The sequence below is a fragment of the Ostrea edulis genome, chromosome 8 (genome assembly GCF_947568905.1).
Source record: "Ostrea edulis chromosome 8, xbOstEdul1.1, whole genome shotgun sequence".
Classification (NCBI taxonomy): domain Eukaryota; kingdom Metazoa; phylum Mollusca; class Bivalvia; order Ostreida; family Ostreidae; genus Ostrea; species Ostrea edulis.
This window is the reverse complement of record NC_079171.1, coordinates 37,981,046-37,997,092: the sequence shown is the minus strand read 5'-3', so window position 1 is coordinate 37,997,092 and position 16,047 is coordinate 37,981,046. Positions and strand designations below refer to the sequence as shown.

Genomic DNA, 16,047 nt, shown 5'->3' with positions numbered 1-16,047 from the left:
AGCCATTTTTACATAATTTTAAGGCCAAATTTGATGGTTCAAATTCATCCGTACCAAGAATACCAAACTGCGGTATAGTGTAGAGTATTGTGAATTGAACTGTAGCGTAATATTACTATGATATACCGTCTCGCAATTAATCGCTGCACCCTTAGTAAAGGGGATTCAAGATTGTTCAAATGAAGGGCCATGCTACCTTCAAAGGGAGATAATAATGAAAATGCAAATATATGGTGGGGTCATTTAACCACTTAACCTACATATCTGCTCAGGATTGAATTAAACAAGGTTATCTAGCTGCCAAGCAAAATTCAAAGTAAAATATGCATCACCTTACTGCATTTTAAGCATACAAAATTATTTGAAGCTGGGAGTTTTAGAGTTGCATAAGGCTTTAATGAATGTTTAAAGGTATTTTTGGACACAAGTGAAGTGGGAAAATATGTTTTGATTTTTTTAATATCAAATTTGAGATGGCGATGCAAGAATACAATAATAATCAAAACCTTAATCGTGAGGATTTTTTTCCTGCACCGTAAATCCTTTTTTTAAGCTCATCTAAGTGAGCTTTTCTGATCAAAACTTTCTGTTGTTATTGGCTTTGTCATAACGTGTTCACAGTTTCATCATCTTCTCCAGAACCTCTTGACTAATTTCATCCAAACTTGGCACAAATCATCCGTGGGTGAAGGGGATTCAAGTTTGATCAAATGAGGAGCAACACCTTTCTCCAAGGGGAGATAATATCAAAATAGCAAATATACACTGACACCTTTTGAAAATTTCAAATTTCTCCTCCAGAACCAGCAGGCCAATTTCAATCAAACTTGGTACGAATTAGCCTTGGGTGAAGGGTACTCAACACTGTGACATGTCAAATGAAAATGAAGGCTTCAAAGTGCTCTCTCTGATTACCGGTAGGATGCAAATTGATGCGTAGGGGTCAATTATACTTACACGAAATACACAATACAATATTTTCATGTGAATCAAATTACCTCAAGCATAATAATCCCATAACTATGCATTTTATCAATTTATGTTACTGACATCATGTAACAAAAGCGTACACGTATGATTTGCCAAGGAAATGTTTGGAATTTACAACACACGGACATATCAACATTTACAATTCCTTTAAATCCGCAAGAAATAAAAAAATTGAAGAAAAATGTCAAGAGTGCAAATTAGTTTGAGTATGACAAAATGAGTACGACAAAATTTTCTGTTACGATGTTTGCTATGATAAACATTTATATTGATTTGGTTCACTGGTAAACACTGTCATTTTGTATTATTTTCTTCTTTGCTAGTCAAGTTTTGGAAGGTGGTATATCAAAAGCTGACTGAAGATGAGAGACAAATCATAAAATGGACTACTGCTAATTTGCCTCAGGCTGGCAGATGGAGTTTATCAAACATTACCTCATTGATGGATCCCAGCAGGCAAGGTCAGGTGATCTTTATCTTATCAATGGATTTGTGACTAGAACAGTCTTAATGAAAAACTTTTTGAGCACTGGTCATTTAGAACTTTTTATTTGGACTGTTTACGAAGACTAATTTCACTGGCCATTTAAAACTTTGTATTTGGACTGTTTACAAAGACTGATTTCACTGGTAATTTAGAACTTTTTATTTGGACTGTTTACAAAGACTAATTTCACTGGTCATTCAGAACTTTGTATTTGGACTATTTACAAAGACATATTTCACTGGTCATTCAGAACTTTGTATTTGGACTGTTTACGAAGACTAATTTCACTGGCCATTTAGAACTTTGTATTTGGACTGTTTACGAAGACTAATTTCACTGGCCATTTAGAACTTTGTATTTGGACTGTTTACAAAGACTGATTTCACTGGTAATTTAGAACTTTTTATTTGAACTGTTTACAAAGACTAATTTCACTGGTCATTCAGAACTTTGTATTTGGACTGTTTACAAAGACTGATTTCACTGGTCTGAATCAAACACGAATTATTACCTTTTTCAGTTTTCAGAAGAGTGTCAAAGAAAGTTAAAAAATCTTCACGGGTTTATATCAAACTAATACAAGTGTGATAGAAACGGCTGATTTCAATCATCACTTCATTTCAGTATATGCTAATATGATTTTAGCAGGAAGTCAATGAAATGTTTGAAATGCACAAACCTCACAGCCATGTCTATGTAATAATTTTACCAGCCCAAATCCAAATTCACTGGACTAGGGGCCAGTGGCTAATCACAGCTTCATTCATGTATCTGTTCACTGTGGTACAGAACATTCACTGTGTGACTGAGGGAAGCATTTCTGGGTTTGAACTCACTTGTATCTTGTGGCTGTGTTGTTTGCGGCGTCAAACCTGAAATGTAAAAACAGAATCTGCAGTATTGTCTAGTAGTAGATGCAATACTTGATATTAGAAATTGATGTTTGCTCCTTTATATGAAACTTAAACATAAAGAGGATGACACGATAAATAAAAATCTTGTTGCTACATACTTGAACATCATGTAGTAGGTCTAAATTTTTGATAATTCACTTAACCAGTATACGGGAGGGGGGTGTTACCCATTTTTGTAATCAACTCCTAATGCAGCATTTATTTGACATACTTCAGACCTTGCACACTGTTATGAAAGCATTGGAGATGTGTATGTGTTGTTTTGGAAGTGATCAGACATGCTTCGAAAAATTTACATGGAGTTGAACTTTGTCCTTTTTTTTAACTGGTACCCACTTTGTGTAACTAACTCCTCTATAACATATTTTAAAGTGACCCGGCATTTTCTGTTCTTGAATCAATTTTGTATTCTTTGTACGATCTGTGAAATCGACCACTGTTATCATCTTCACTTTTTTAGGTTGTATTTTCTACAGGTAAATTTGCTAAGATAGGCAAAAGTATGATAACAGACAAAAGTGGAATCTGTTTTGGATATAAGGATGAGAAACCTGAAGCTTTCCGGATGTTCTCTTATGACGTAGCTTTTGCATCTCCTCCACATGATGTAGTAATCCTAGAACTGACAGACTCAAGAGATGTACCTAAACCACTTTTACTCACGGACATTTTTATCCCTGGTGGTAAGCTGCACGTGATTGGCCATCCAAATGGGATTAAGCTACAACATGACCCAGGATGCAAGGTCATCGAGGATGAAGAAGAATTAAGTGATATTGTCAATCGCGGAATTCATTTTTTTACACAGGAAGGTCTTAATGAACGCCAAGTGCGGATGGACTATTCTCCTTGCGTTCTTTCTGAAGATCGTATCTTGTTTCACTGCTCAAAAACCACTGCGCACGGTGCGTCAGGTTCTCCTCTCATTGTCATCAAGGACATGCCCCCTAGTAACAAGAAGACAGCCCTGGTAACAGGGATGCTGTTGAGGGGACACCCTGGTCTCTACTACAATCGTAGTAAAGGTAAGGAGGTCCCCACAGAGCTACTTTTAGAAACCGGAATCTCCATGGAAAAAATCTCGTCTCTCCTTTCAGAGCATTCTCTACAGCAGCTGGCAGATGAATTGTTCTCAGAAAATTAGGTACAACAGTGTGAAACTGCATGCATGAGTCTCTTACTGTACCTGCATGTGTTCTTACATTCTGTATTAAGATAGAAGAGTCTGCTCTGTGATCAGGAGGTCGCGAGTTCGAACCCCGCTCATGTAATTGCCGCATCAGACCTAAGAAAGCTAAGATGTTATCATAGGCAGTGGTGACTACTGGTCTTTCGGATATAACCTTCGCATCGGAAGTCAAGAGTCATTTTAGGCTTGATCATTATAAACAACCCTTCTCCCTAAAGCGTGTAGAAGTCAATATATGTGTCACTTTACATATATGTGGTTACGTCTTAGTGTGAAATATTGAGACTTACAAATATCGTCCACAAAAAAAATCAAATTAAGTAAGCTACATGCAGACTTGTAAAGGTTTTCTTTTCAATTGACTGGGTGGAATAAATGCATGATACACTGTGTTTAATAAAATAATGCTTCAAATATTATTAATTTATCATTGTGAAGGTTCCCGTTTTCTATGCAAGCAATATTCTTTTTTGCAAGACTGAATTTAAGTGTTCAACCATTCTGTTAAATGAATGGAAATATATTTCATAATTCTAATTTGGGTCTTTGGACAGAACTAGAGTGAACTAGATTTTGCTTTCAAGCTTCAGTGATATTTTAGATTTTGAAATGTTGAAGTTTTCAAATTCTCTGTTGACAAAAAAGGTATTGATCATTGCAATGGGTTCTGTTGCAATTTATTTTGTTTCCCAATGACGAATTTTGTCGCAATTTATTAGCTTACCTGAGCTGAAAGTTCAATTGAGCTTTTCTGATTGTCTGTTCTCCGTCGTCTGTCTGTAATCTTTTTATATTTTCGACTTCTTTTCCAGAATTACTAGGCCAATTATAACCAAACTTGGCCATAAGCATCTGTGGGTGAAGGGCTTTCAAGTTTGTTTAAGTGAAGGGCCATGCCCCCTTCAAAGGGGAGATAATCACAAAGATGCAAGATTAGGGTGTGGTCATTTAAAAATCTTCTTCTCAAGAACCACTGGGTCAGAAGAGCTTGAATTTACATGAAAGCGTCTTGATATAGTGCAGATTCAAGTTTGTTAAAATCATGGGCCCTGGGGGTTGGATGGGGCTACAATAGGGGATCAAAGTTTTACATACAAATTTATAGGGAAAATCTTGAAAAATCTCCTTCTCAAAAACCACTGAGCCAGAAAGTTACATGAAAGCTTCCTGACATATAGTGCAGATTTCAGTCCGTTAAACACATCCCCTTTCGGGGGGGGGGGGGGGGGGGGGGGGGGGGGGGGGGGCTAGGATGGGCCACAATAGGTGATCAAAGTTTTGCATAACTAATAAATAGAAAAAAAATCTTTAAAAAATTTTCTTCTGAAGAACCATTTGGCCTAAGAACTTTACATTTGTACGAAAGTGCAGATTCAAGTATGTAACAATCATTGAATATGAGCCAAGGTGACTCAGGTGAGCAATGTGGCCCATTGGCCTCTTGTCATACATTAGGTTATTCTACATGTACAAGGTCAACTACGGCTTATAGGAAAGAATTGTTTTATATGTGACAAAACTGCTGTTTAAATGTGAACATTTGATGTGGTGTAACACATGAAGTTGCACAAAGCGCAGTTAACTTTTACTAACAGTTACAGTGTAAATATCCATGTTTCTAACATTCACAGTGTTAACAAGACATTGACTGTCAGCTAAACTTCATTTACGTTTGTGCAATCTTTTAAACTTTAATTTCATTTTATTTAGCTTAATTAGAAATAAGCTGTCAAATATGGGAGTTAATTCAGTAATCTATGTGCTGGTTTTTGTATACCACTGTATATCACTACTGTACTTGAAAGTTGTTTGTGAAAATAAATTTATTTATCATCAATGTACTACTTTTTTAGGTCACCTGAGCTGAAAGCTCAAGAGAGCTTTTCTGATCACTCGTTGTCCATCTGTCTGTCTGTAAATTGTTAACATTGCTTACTTCTTCTCCAGAACCACTGGGCCAATTTCAATCAAACTTGGCAAAAAGAATCCTTTGGTGAAGGGGACTTCAGTTTGTTAAAAAGGGGGCCCATCCCTCTTCAAAGGGATTACAATCTTGAAAATGCAAAAATAAGGTGTGACCAGTTAAAACCTTTCTTCTGAAGATATCTTCTGAAAAACCACCGGGCCAGAAAAGCTGAAATTTATATGAAAGCTTCCCGGCATAGTGCTGATGTAAGTTTGTTGAATGATGTTCTGACCAGAGTTTAAAAAAAATAAACAAGCACACCCGATTAACGGATTTCTCCGTAGTTTACGTTCAATATACTCTGAAGCTCATTGTCTTGTCGATTTCATGAGGGGGGTAAGCCATTTTTAGCTCTTCTGAGCCAAAGGCTCAAAGAGCTAATGCTATGGCAATTTGTGCGGTGTGTGTAAACTTTTTAGAAAAAGAGCTATAACTCAAGAACCCCTTGGCCAATTTTTTTCAAATTTGTTACAGGGTATCATTGGCCAAAGGGCTTTCATACATACTAAAAAGAGGGATGTGACCCTTTAACAAGGGGAGATAATCAGGAAAATACAAACAAAAGTAGTGGTTGCTAAAAAATCTTCTTCTCAAGAACCACTGGGCAGATTATCACCAAACTTACACATAAGGATGAGGATATGTTGTAGATTAAAAATTGTTCAAGGCATTACCCAGAGGCAAAGGGCGTGGTCTCAAGGTCACTTCAAAGTTGACCTAAATTTATATTTCCTTAAATCTTTGATATTTTAGTCATTATAAAGACTAGGATCATCAAACTTTGTCAGTTGATGCGTCTTCAGTCTTCGGTTTGTGTCGACCAAAAAGTAGGTCACCATGACCTACTTTTGGTATTTGACAGCTAAATTACTATATTTCAGACACTATTTGACCTACAATCATCAAACTTTGTCAGTTGATGCATCTTGAGTCTTCGGAGTGTATCGACCAAAAAGTAGGTCACTGTGACCTACTTTTGGCATTTGACAGTTATATTTATATATTTCAGTCACTAATTGACCTATAATCATCAAACTTTGACAGTTGATGCATCTTGAGTCTACGGAGTGTGTCGACCAAAAAGTAGGTCACCTTGACCTACTTTTGGAATTTGACGGCTATATTTATATATTTCAGATACTATTTGACCTACAGTCATCAAACTTTGTCAGTTGATGGGTCTTGCATGTTCGGAGTTCGCTGACCAAAAAGTAGGTCACCATGACCTACGATTGGAATTTGACAGCTATGTTTCAATATTCAGATACTAATTGGCTTAAAATCATCAAACTTTGTCAGTTGATATTTCTTGGGTTCTCAAAATGTGTAAACCAAAACGTAGGTCACATTGACCTACTTTTTTTGAATTCTTAGGATTTAACTAAAGATTTAGAATACTAAGAAATGGTGGGGTTGTACAATTTATTAGAAGAGCGATTCTAGGCCCTTGGGCCTCTTGTTAATTGTCAAATATAATGAGGGAAACTGTGGACGAAAATATTTGAATAATATATTATTGTACAATGACCCTTGTGTTATCATATGTTTTATCAGGAATGCAATTGATGGCTCTCTCGTGGTTTTTGTAGTTTTCAGAATACAGTTCATGGCAGAATTATTGTTATCACGTACCATTGATATGCATAGGACATTTCAATTTATTATTCAATATATTTATTATATTTTCAAAATGACCAGAAGGTTAGAAAAATTTGAACGCTCAATTTGAAAAAAAGACGGCTTTCAACCTTTCAATAACTTTTTAAAATCTCTCCAATAATTTATTGATTCCTAGAGGGGAGGGAGTGGAGAAGACATTGACTTCAAAATTAACCTGACAATTATTATAACAAGCAACCTATCATTGGGTCAAATGCTGTCTGACGTGTTTCATATCAATTGCTCGGCCGTTCTTGGCACACTGATTCTGACTACCGATTATTCCGTTTGCCTGATCGAGAAATAGGGCTCACGACAGGTGTGACCGGTCGGCAGGGGATGATTACTCCTCCTAAGCACCTGATCCCACCTCTGGTGTGTCCAGGGGCCCATTTCCCCCAAACTCTCTATTTTGTATTCGTTTTAGAAGTTATGAGATTAATCACTGTTCGTTATCTTCCTTTCGTAATACAAACTGTTCAAGCACATAAATTGAGCGAATAATAATAATAAAAACATTTAATTGCTTTAACATGAATATGTCTCTTGTGTATCGTATATTGGTGTCCTAAATGTAATAATATGGTTTTCAATTTAGATACGATTTACTAAACAGAATACTCTTCAGAAGCCATTTACTAGTACCTTAACCCCTTCTCTACCGTACCGGTCAATTTGACCGGTGGCGCGTAAAAACAAGACTACGCAAAAGGAGTGCCTATAAATCTTTGAAACTACGTCCATAAGATATATGATCTATATATCATATTTTTGGAAATTTTCTCTATTTTTTAACTATGTAAATTTTAATTAAGTAAATAAAGCCATTAAATCAATAAAAGCATTTAAAGTGAAAGATGGCTTCGTCTAAATATGACGCAACGCTTTGTCGCAAGGTCATTTTCCCCCTCGATACCATTTTTTTTATTGTCCCTCTGAATGCAATATTTATTATATGTTTGAAAAGCATATATTCCCTGCCTTCAGTGTATATAAAAATTATTTATAATGCCCGGCAATGTAATAAGAAAATAGCAATTGTTTGCACACAAACGTGTTCTTACGCTTTAATTTCTCAATTTTAAAACAGATCGGCGTTTTACCTATATTCGTATATTGAAATAGGGAAAAGTAAATACAGCCTGTAAGATTAGAGGGAATTTCCTTTTTTATGAGCCCTTATTCGTGTTATAATTCTCGGTAGTTTTTATACAACGATAAAATGAAATTGGGACATGCGGTGCGCTTTTTATCAAAATTACTGACAAAATGACGTCGCTGAATCCGATCGACCCGCGTCGCACAATAAGGTAGTGTAAAATATGTGTATTGACCTCTATTGGTTACTTGCTTTTGATACACTAAATCAATATACACACATGTATGAAATAATTACCCTGGTATTCTCTGCTTTAAAAAAAAACAAACCCAATAAAACCATTATTGATACAAGTAGATCTATATATCAGAACTTTACACAAACCATTTGTAAGTTCATGAAACACATATTGAGAATGTATCGGTAGAGTACGTATACACTGAAAAAAAAAATACCTCAGATTTAGATATAAATATCATGTAACATTTTTAGGTCACCTGAATTCATTCAGGTGACCTATTGCTATCTGTTTTTGTCCGTCGTCGTGCGTTAACATTTGAACATTTTCAGCTTCTTCTCTGAAACCCCTGAACCAATTTCAACCAATTTTGGCATATAGCATCTATGGGTGGAGGGGAACAAAAATTGTGAAATTCGTGGTCCCTGCCCCTCTGGGGCCTGAGGGGTGGGGCAAAAACCATCAAAATGAGTGTAATTTTAAAAAATCTTCTTCTTTACTCCTGGACATCAAGAAGCCAAACTGTGGGCATAATTATAATGAGCGTTGAACCCTCTACCAAAATTGTGAAATTCATGGCCCCTGGGGCAGGGGTTCTTGTGTTAGGGTGGGGCTCTATTGGTCATATAGTGTAAATGTAGAAATTCTTTGAAAATCTTCTCTGTCTCTGGCTATTAAGTAGACAAACTAATAGCATGGTAATGATGAGCAAGGATGCCTCTTTATACCCCCCGCAACAAGTTGGGGGGGGGGGTGTATACTGGAATCGGGTTGTCCGTCTGTCCGTCCGTCCGTCCGTCTGTAGACGAAATGGTTTCCGGGCTCTAAAGCATTATCCTTTCCACCTACCTAAATTCATGGCCCTTGGATCAGGGGTTCTGGTGCTAGGGTGGGGCTCTATAAGTCATATAGTGAAAATGCATTATTTCTTTGAAAATCTTCTTTTCTGTCCTTGGGTATTAAGTAGACAAACCAATAGCATGGTTATGATGAGCAAGGATGCCTCTTTCAAAATTGTGAAATTCATGGCCCCTGGGTCAGGGGTTCTGGTATTAGGGTGGGGCCCTATTGATCATATAGTGAAATTGCATTTTCTTTCTTTGAAAATCTTCTCCTCTGCTGCTGGGTATTAAGTAGACAAACTAATAGTATGATAATGATGATCAAGGATGCTTCTTTCAAAACTGAAATTTATGGCCCCTGGGTCAGGGGTTCTGGTGCAAAGGCGGGGCTAACCACATAGCTATTCAATGTTTCTTCCATCCAAAAGTAAAATTCTTATATTTAAACACAAACCTAATTCAAACATTGGAAGGTTGTTACATGATACTCAGGTGACCTATAAGGCCCCTGGGCCTCTTGTTCGGTATAGCTATATTTTTTTTCTGCCAAAGAAAGAAAAAAATTAACAAGTCCGACGCTTTTTTCCGTGATCCGGATCCGGGGTTTACTGAGTGTGCAGGAGTAACACGTGTTTCCGTTTGACTGAAAACAACACAGCGAACGCTAAGATTTCAACGTTTTAATGCTTATATACAACCTTCACTATGGAAAACGACCTGATATCGGCAGATGAAGAAAATGCATTGGACCTCCTTTTGAAGGATACATTTGATGACGATCCAAGCGACTCTGCATTCACTATAAATGACATGTAAGTTGATGTAGTCACAGAGGACTAGGAAAAAGTGCGCGAAAAGCTGTTTGTGGTTTTGTCGTTTTATGGAAATTTACAATATGATGCCATAATTTGTCGTTTCGTGAAAGAAAGTATCTATATGTATGATATCTACACCAAGTATGCAACATACAACTCTTTATTATGAGCTGAACATATATGATTTAATGTGTTCAATTTGTCCGGGCCCGGCATTCATGGGCGCTCGTGTGCTGATGTTGATCAAAATCCTATCTTTCTATTTCCTCAAAACAAAAAAAATTCAAACATGAATAATTAGGAAAAATCATATTGTGATGATATAATTCATTATCATAATTTGAGTTATTTTTTTTCATATTGTAGCAAAAACGAAATGCGGGGGGGGGGAGGGGGGGGGTCGATTTTCGAAAGGCTAATAGAAAAATCATGGTTCCCTTTTACATTGTATCGAAGTACATGCATTTTATACCCATGTAGTTAATCAATATGACAATAAATCACATGTTACCCATACCTGCTGGTGCTGGTGTGGCAGGTGTGCTGTTAGTATTAGAATGCTCTAGGCCTATCGTTGAAATGATTATGTCCTATGGACCCGAGGCCTTTACTGAGACATAGTTTGATTATTCAAAACCAGTGTGCTATGAGATGATGAGCAAGTGCCCCATCTTGCCTAGATTTCTCTAATTTTGACTAAATATATCTCCTATTTAGTCTTTTGTACTATTTCCTATCATTTTTTTATGAGGTGAAATTAATAAAATGACGCAAATTTTAATAGTTTTTGAAAAAAATTAACTTCTCCCAATAAAATAATTCAAGAAATCAATAGATTTTGTCATTTATTTCTCCGGGAGTGGAAGAAATTATTGCTTCTTACATTCTTTAGTACATTTTTCTGAGCACAATACCACGATTTACCTTAATTTTGAAAATTTTAGGGGGGGGGGGGGCGGCGGCTGCATCCCCCTTAAAGCCGCCACTGGGCATCTCTATTTGTAAATGAATGGACCAATACTTCCAAGCGAAGCTATCCACTGCTTCCTTGAAGCTTACATTGCTTTAAAGCTTAGATCAGGAATGTTTAATTGTAATTATTTTTTCATCTTTAAAAAGGGTATTGGAATCCCAGTCCTCAGTGGGAAGTTCCCAGTTATCTTCCGCTAGCGAGGATCCATTGGCAAATCCAGACATGCATTGGAAGGATGCTAATGTAGAGGACACAGGGGCACCGGATCCAAGAACTGTGGCTTTTCACCCGGAACGACAACCTGGCATTCAGATGGGATGACTCTTGAGGTTGTGTATAAGGTGAAACCCATTGTTGCATTACTAGATATCACATAAATGTACATGCGAAACATAGAAGATACAAAAACATATCATGTTCCCCAAACGGAGTTTGGGAACATATTGGTTTTACTCTGTTTCTTAGTATTATTATTCCTTCTTCTTGTGACTTTTTTGTCTACGTGCCAAATATCTACAGATCGGTGTAATAAAAATTGCAAATGCACATGCGAATGCACGTGCATTGTCGTTTGAAGGTTCATTTCTTTGAATGACCATGACTTTCTTTGTTTTTCAACAGAATCTTTTGAAACTTAGGTTAAAAATTTATCTTGATGTTCTTAACTCAAATCTATAGTCAAAATTACTTTCCAGCACGTGCATGCACGTGTGCTAAATTCTGATTGGTCGATTTTCAAATCACCATAACTTTTTTATATTAAATGATGGAAACAATATGAAATTTATACTGTAAGTATATCGATCAAATACCTATTGAATAGCATCAACAAAAATAATGTGTCTTACTTACGTGCACATGCATTGATTTTGGTCCTCGTAGTTTTGAGTTGCTGTTAATTTCTCACTTTTCATTGAGCTGTTGTGAAACTTCTGTTGTAGTCATACATGTATATTTAGACTTGAAATACATCAACATGGTCAAATTACTCAACAGCTTTTGAGTGGGTAATAATTTTACATTTGTATGCATTTGGAAAGAACTTTCCGGTGTTACCAAATGTTTATACTTTGTGACTTTAACTTTGCTGATATTAAAAGGCATTGGTGTTTGTCAAATGCATTTACAGTTATTGCATTTTATATTTAATATATTGTATATCATTTCTAATGATTTCTTGTACAGTAAAGCACGTATTACAATGCTATGCTTTATTTTTTATTTCATCAGCTGAGAAGTGAACACGCATACAGTCATTGGTTGATCATGTTTGTGAGAAATCAAAGGAATTATACCAGCCTTACAGGGAAATAGCGGTAGATGAGAGAATGGTCGCCTCTAAGCATAAGTTCTCGGGCATTCGTCAGTTCATTAAAGACAAACCTGTTCGCTTTGGAATAAAGCTTTGGGTTGTAGCATGTAATATGTCTGGCTATACATACAACTTTTTTGTCTATCTTGGTAAAAATAATACTATTTTTACAGATAAAACAAAGGATATTGGATTTAATGTCACTATTACATTGTGTAAACCTCTTTTTGATTAAGGATATAGGTTGTTTACTGATTGTTTTTATACATCTATAGCTCTTGTCAAAGAATTACTTGCTAGGAAAATTTACCTTATTGGTGTACTGAAATCTAATAGCTTGTCTATACCTGATGAACTTAGAAATGTGAAAATGTGGGAAAGAGTAGCCACTAGAGGTGATTTTAGATGGCACAGAGTTGATGAATTTGTATTTGTGCAATGGAAAGATTGTAAGGTAGTTACTTTTATGTCGCCATTACACTATGGCTCAGCTACAACTGTTTGTGAACGCACTATGAAATCTAGATTAACTTGGAACAAAAAAGGACTTGTACAACCTGTAGTTGCTAATGATTACAATAAATGTATGGGAGCTGTAGATCTTTCAAACCACTTTACAAGTAAATATCCGTCTTATATTAGAACACAGTATCATTGGTGGAAAGTTCTGTTTTTTTCATTTGCTTGATATCATGGTTGTTAATTCATATATTATTTTTGAAGAATTTAGAAAATTACATGCCAATCAGTTTACAAATTGTTCTTCTGTATATGGACAACTTGAATTCCGCGAATCACTTGCCGTGTCACTGATGGGTTTAAATGAAAAGTGTGTATCAAAAGAAAGTCCTATTGCATGTATACCTGAATTTTTAGATAAAAGGAAAGACTGTACATTTTGTAATGCTGAGGCAATTTTTATGAATGAGAAGGTTCCAAGTTATAAGACATCTGTATTTTGTGTATCATGTCAAGTTCCTCTTTGTTTATCAAATGACAGAAATTTAAAAAATGGCACAGTAAAGAAGGGGAAGATGTTAGAAATTGTGCAAATTTGTCATGTAAAAAGAGAAAATTATGAATATACTGTGTTCTCAATGCATATTCTTTTCTGATGTCAGAGGTATCACAAGTGAATGTAATGCAATACACATAAAATGTGTGTAGTTCTTAAAATCTGGAATATTTTACTGCATGTACATTTTTGTTTCAATATGTTAAATGGCTTGTGTAATTAACCACCAGAGGTTTTAAAAGGTTGCATATAATAAGCACATTCTTGTTAAACATGATGCAAGTGCAGTTAGATATAGTGATTCAAAGCAAGTACATGTACTTGAACATTCCTACGTGGAGAGGAAAAACGGGTAGTACTTTATGATAACATTTGTTATGGTGTTGTTGCTTAGCAACCAAATATATTTGATTTAAAAAAAAAATCAAATTATTTTTTTGAATGAACTGTTAAAGATCTTTATTTTTGATGTTGCAGTATTCTATCTAGTGGAAGATATTCACAGAACATCATATTGTTAAAAAACGATGTCAATGTACATTACGTACAACTTTTGAATTTATGACCTTAGACCTTAATTATCTCCCATGTGTTCATAATGTTTGTTAAAAAAAATTTAAAATCATTAAGATCTGCCTACATATTATATTTTCAAAATAATGTGGCATTTACTAATAACCATGATATGCAATTATGTTTAAATTGTATCAAATGGCTGCAGAAAGGCAAATTTTGGTCAAAATTGCACTGCGAGTGTTGTTACTTAGCAACCAAAAATATTTTTATGTCAATAAAATTAATTAATTTGATTGTAATGTTGTTGTAGTGTTTTAAAAGGCACATGAGCTCATACATTTAGAATTTTCTATTTTTGGTTCTAATCTAGTGAGAGGGGTCATGATATATATATTTCTGGAAAAAAAATGTTTGAAAAATCTGCACTTATTTGACCTTTGACCCTTTAGACCTCTTTAAGGTCATGGAATATCCTGACAACATTTTTAGAAAATTGTTCTCCGTCCAATTGTGAACAAAATTATATGTCATATGCCTACATCAAATGAAGGCACATATTGATTTAAATCGATTTAAAAGACACTGTCATCTTGTCTTTAAAAACCTCTAAAAAGTACCGGTAGAGAAAGGGTTAAACATCCGTCATTCTTAGGGTTACCTTCTAAAATCTACCTACTTGTGGTCACCCTCACAATATTTGATTGAATGATGCTCGTCCGTTTCGCGAAATCAGATCCGTTATTACAGTTTAATACGTGACGCGTACCAAAGAATATTATACATGAAAGTGGTCTGCACTGTTACAGAAGACGCATATGTCAAATATAAGGATTTAAACAGGCACGTATCATTGTTTTCTCAAAGTGGGGAGGAAGTCGGTGTAGAATAAAGAGGTCTTGCCATATGAGAAATCTAATCACTCCCGCAACATTTTCAATCATTCTAAACGTATTCCGGTTTCTTTAATTGAACAAAATTAATACATGTTTCTAAGTCTATGCATAAACTTACAATCTGCAACACACGATTTGTGAGACTTGGTTTTTTATTTTCTTTACAATTCTTTGCATTGTTTCAAGGTATCACACCGGTAATTGTCCAATCAAAATGAACTTAGTCAATTGTAGTTCCATATATTTAAAGAAATTTTTTTTTCCTTGCGCGATTTTTCTCATTTCCTCTTCTTCTTTTCTCTTAATTTTTGTACCCCTGATTAGGAAATTTTGTGTAATTTGTAGAAATAATCAAGTGTATACAAAGGAACTATTTGCTGTTGGTAGCTGAGGCTACTTTCTGAGGTGCACTCCGGCTGTTTACACACATGTGAAAAACACGTGGATTTGAGGGTAGTCTTGTTTTGCGGGTAATTTTTTTTCGAAAATGCCGCGTAGGGTGTTGTTTTTCTGGTGTCGGCAGACGAGATAGGTAACATAGAACGTGTCTGACTGCGTTATTCGGCATCAATTTTGTAAACTGATTTTTAATGATTTTTTCCCTTCTATAGTAATACATAGTGAAAATAATTACCGGTGTGATACCTTTATATTTTAATTTCACGAATCATATTGTGCGCCATATTGGTGTACTGAACATGAACCTCGTGAAGTTTGTCAACTGGAACCAAAACACATTCCCATTTAGCCTACCTAATACTTTGATCACTTCTGTTTCAATAAACACAGGATAAAAATGGTATTCATTTATGTTGTGTTTTGATGTGTCTAATGCGGGATTACCGCTATCCATTCTCACAAGGTGTGATGATCTCCCGGTATTTAGGACCTTTTAACATAAGTGAGTTCAGGTTCTCATTGATATGAAGATAACAAGAAATAATGTCATTAACTTTTTAATGGACTTTACATCCAGAGGGTTAGCCTAATGTTGTATAGTGCTCCTACCTTATGAAATTGAAAAGATTCAATCACAACTGACCACAAATAAAGTATGACCAGGCCAATGCCACATTTAGGATATTCATACATAATTACAGTGAAAGAATTATGAGAATTTGAGATAATTCCCGCCACAA

The 16,047-nt window shown here is 35.6% G+C and overlaps 1 protein-coding gene and 1 long non-coding RNA gene across 3 annotated transcripts in view; both read left to right on the top strand.

Moving 5' to 3' along the window:
* Positions 1 to 5,417, top strand: part of LOC125661558 (uncharacterized) — a 45,948-nt gene extending 40,531 nt beyond the window's left edge. For both annotated transcript variants that reach the window (XM_056146030.1, XM_056146031.1), the window contains 2 exons: positions 1,314 to 1,451; positions 2,868 to 5,417. In XM_056146030.1, coding sequence (XP_056002005.1) covers positions 1,314 to 1,451; positions 2,868 to 3,535 — 806 coding nt within the window. In that variant the 3' untranslated portion in view covers positions 3,536 to 5,417. The remainder of the gene's footprint in view (positions 1 to 1,313; positions 1,452 to 2,867) is intronic.
* A 5,762-nt stretch (positions 5,418 to 11,179) lies between these two features.
* LOC130049044 (uncharacterized) lies at positions 11,180 to 14,304 on the top strand. Its single transcript, XR_008797562.1, has 2 exons — positions 11,180 to 11,513; positions 12,403 to 14,304. It is a non-coding gene; the product is annotated as an uncharacterized LOC130049044 (long non-coding RNA).
* The last annotated feature ends 1,743 nt before the right edge of the window (positions 14,305 to 16,047 follow it).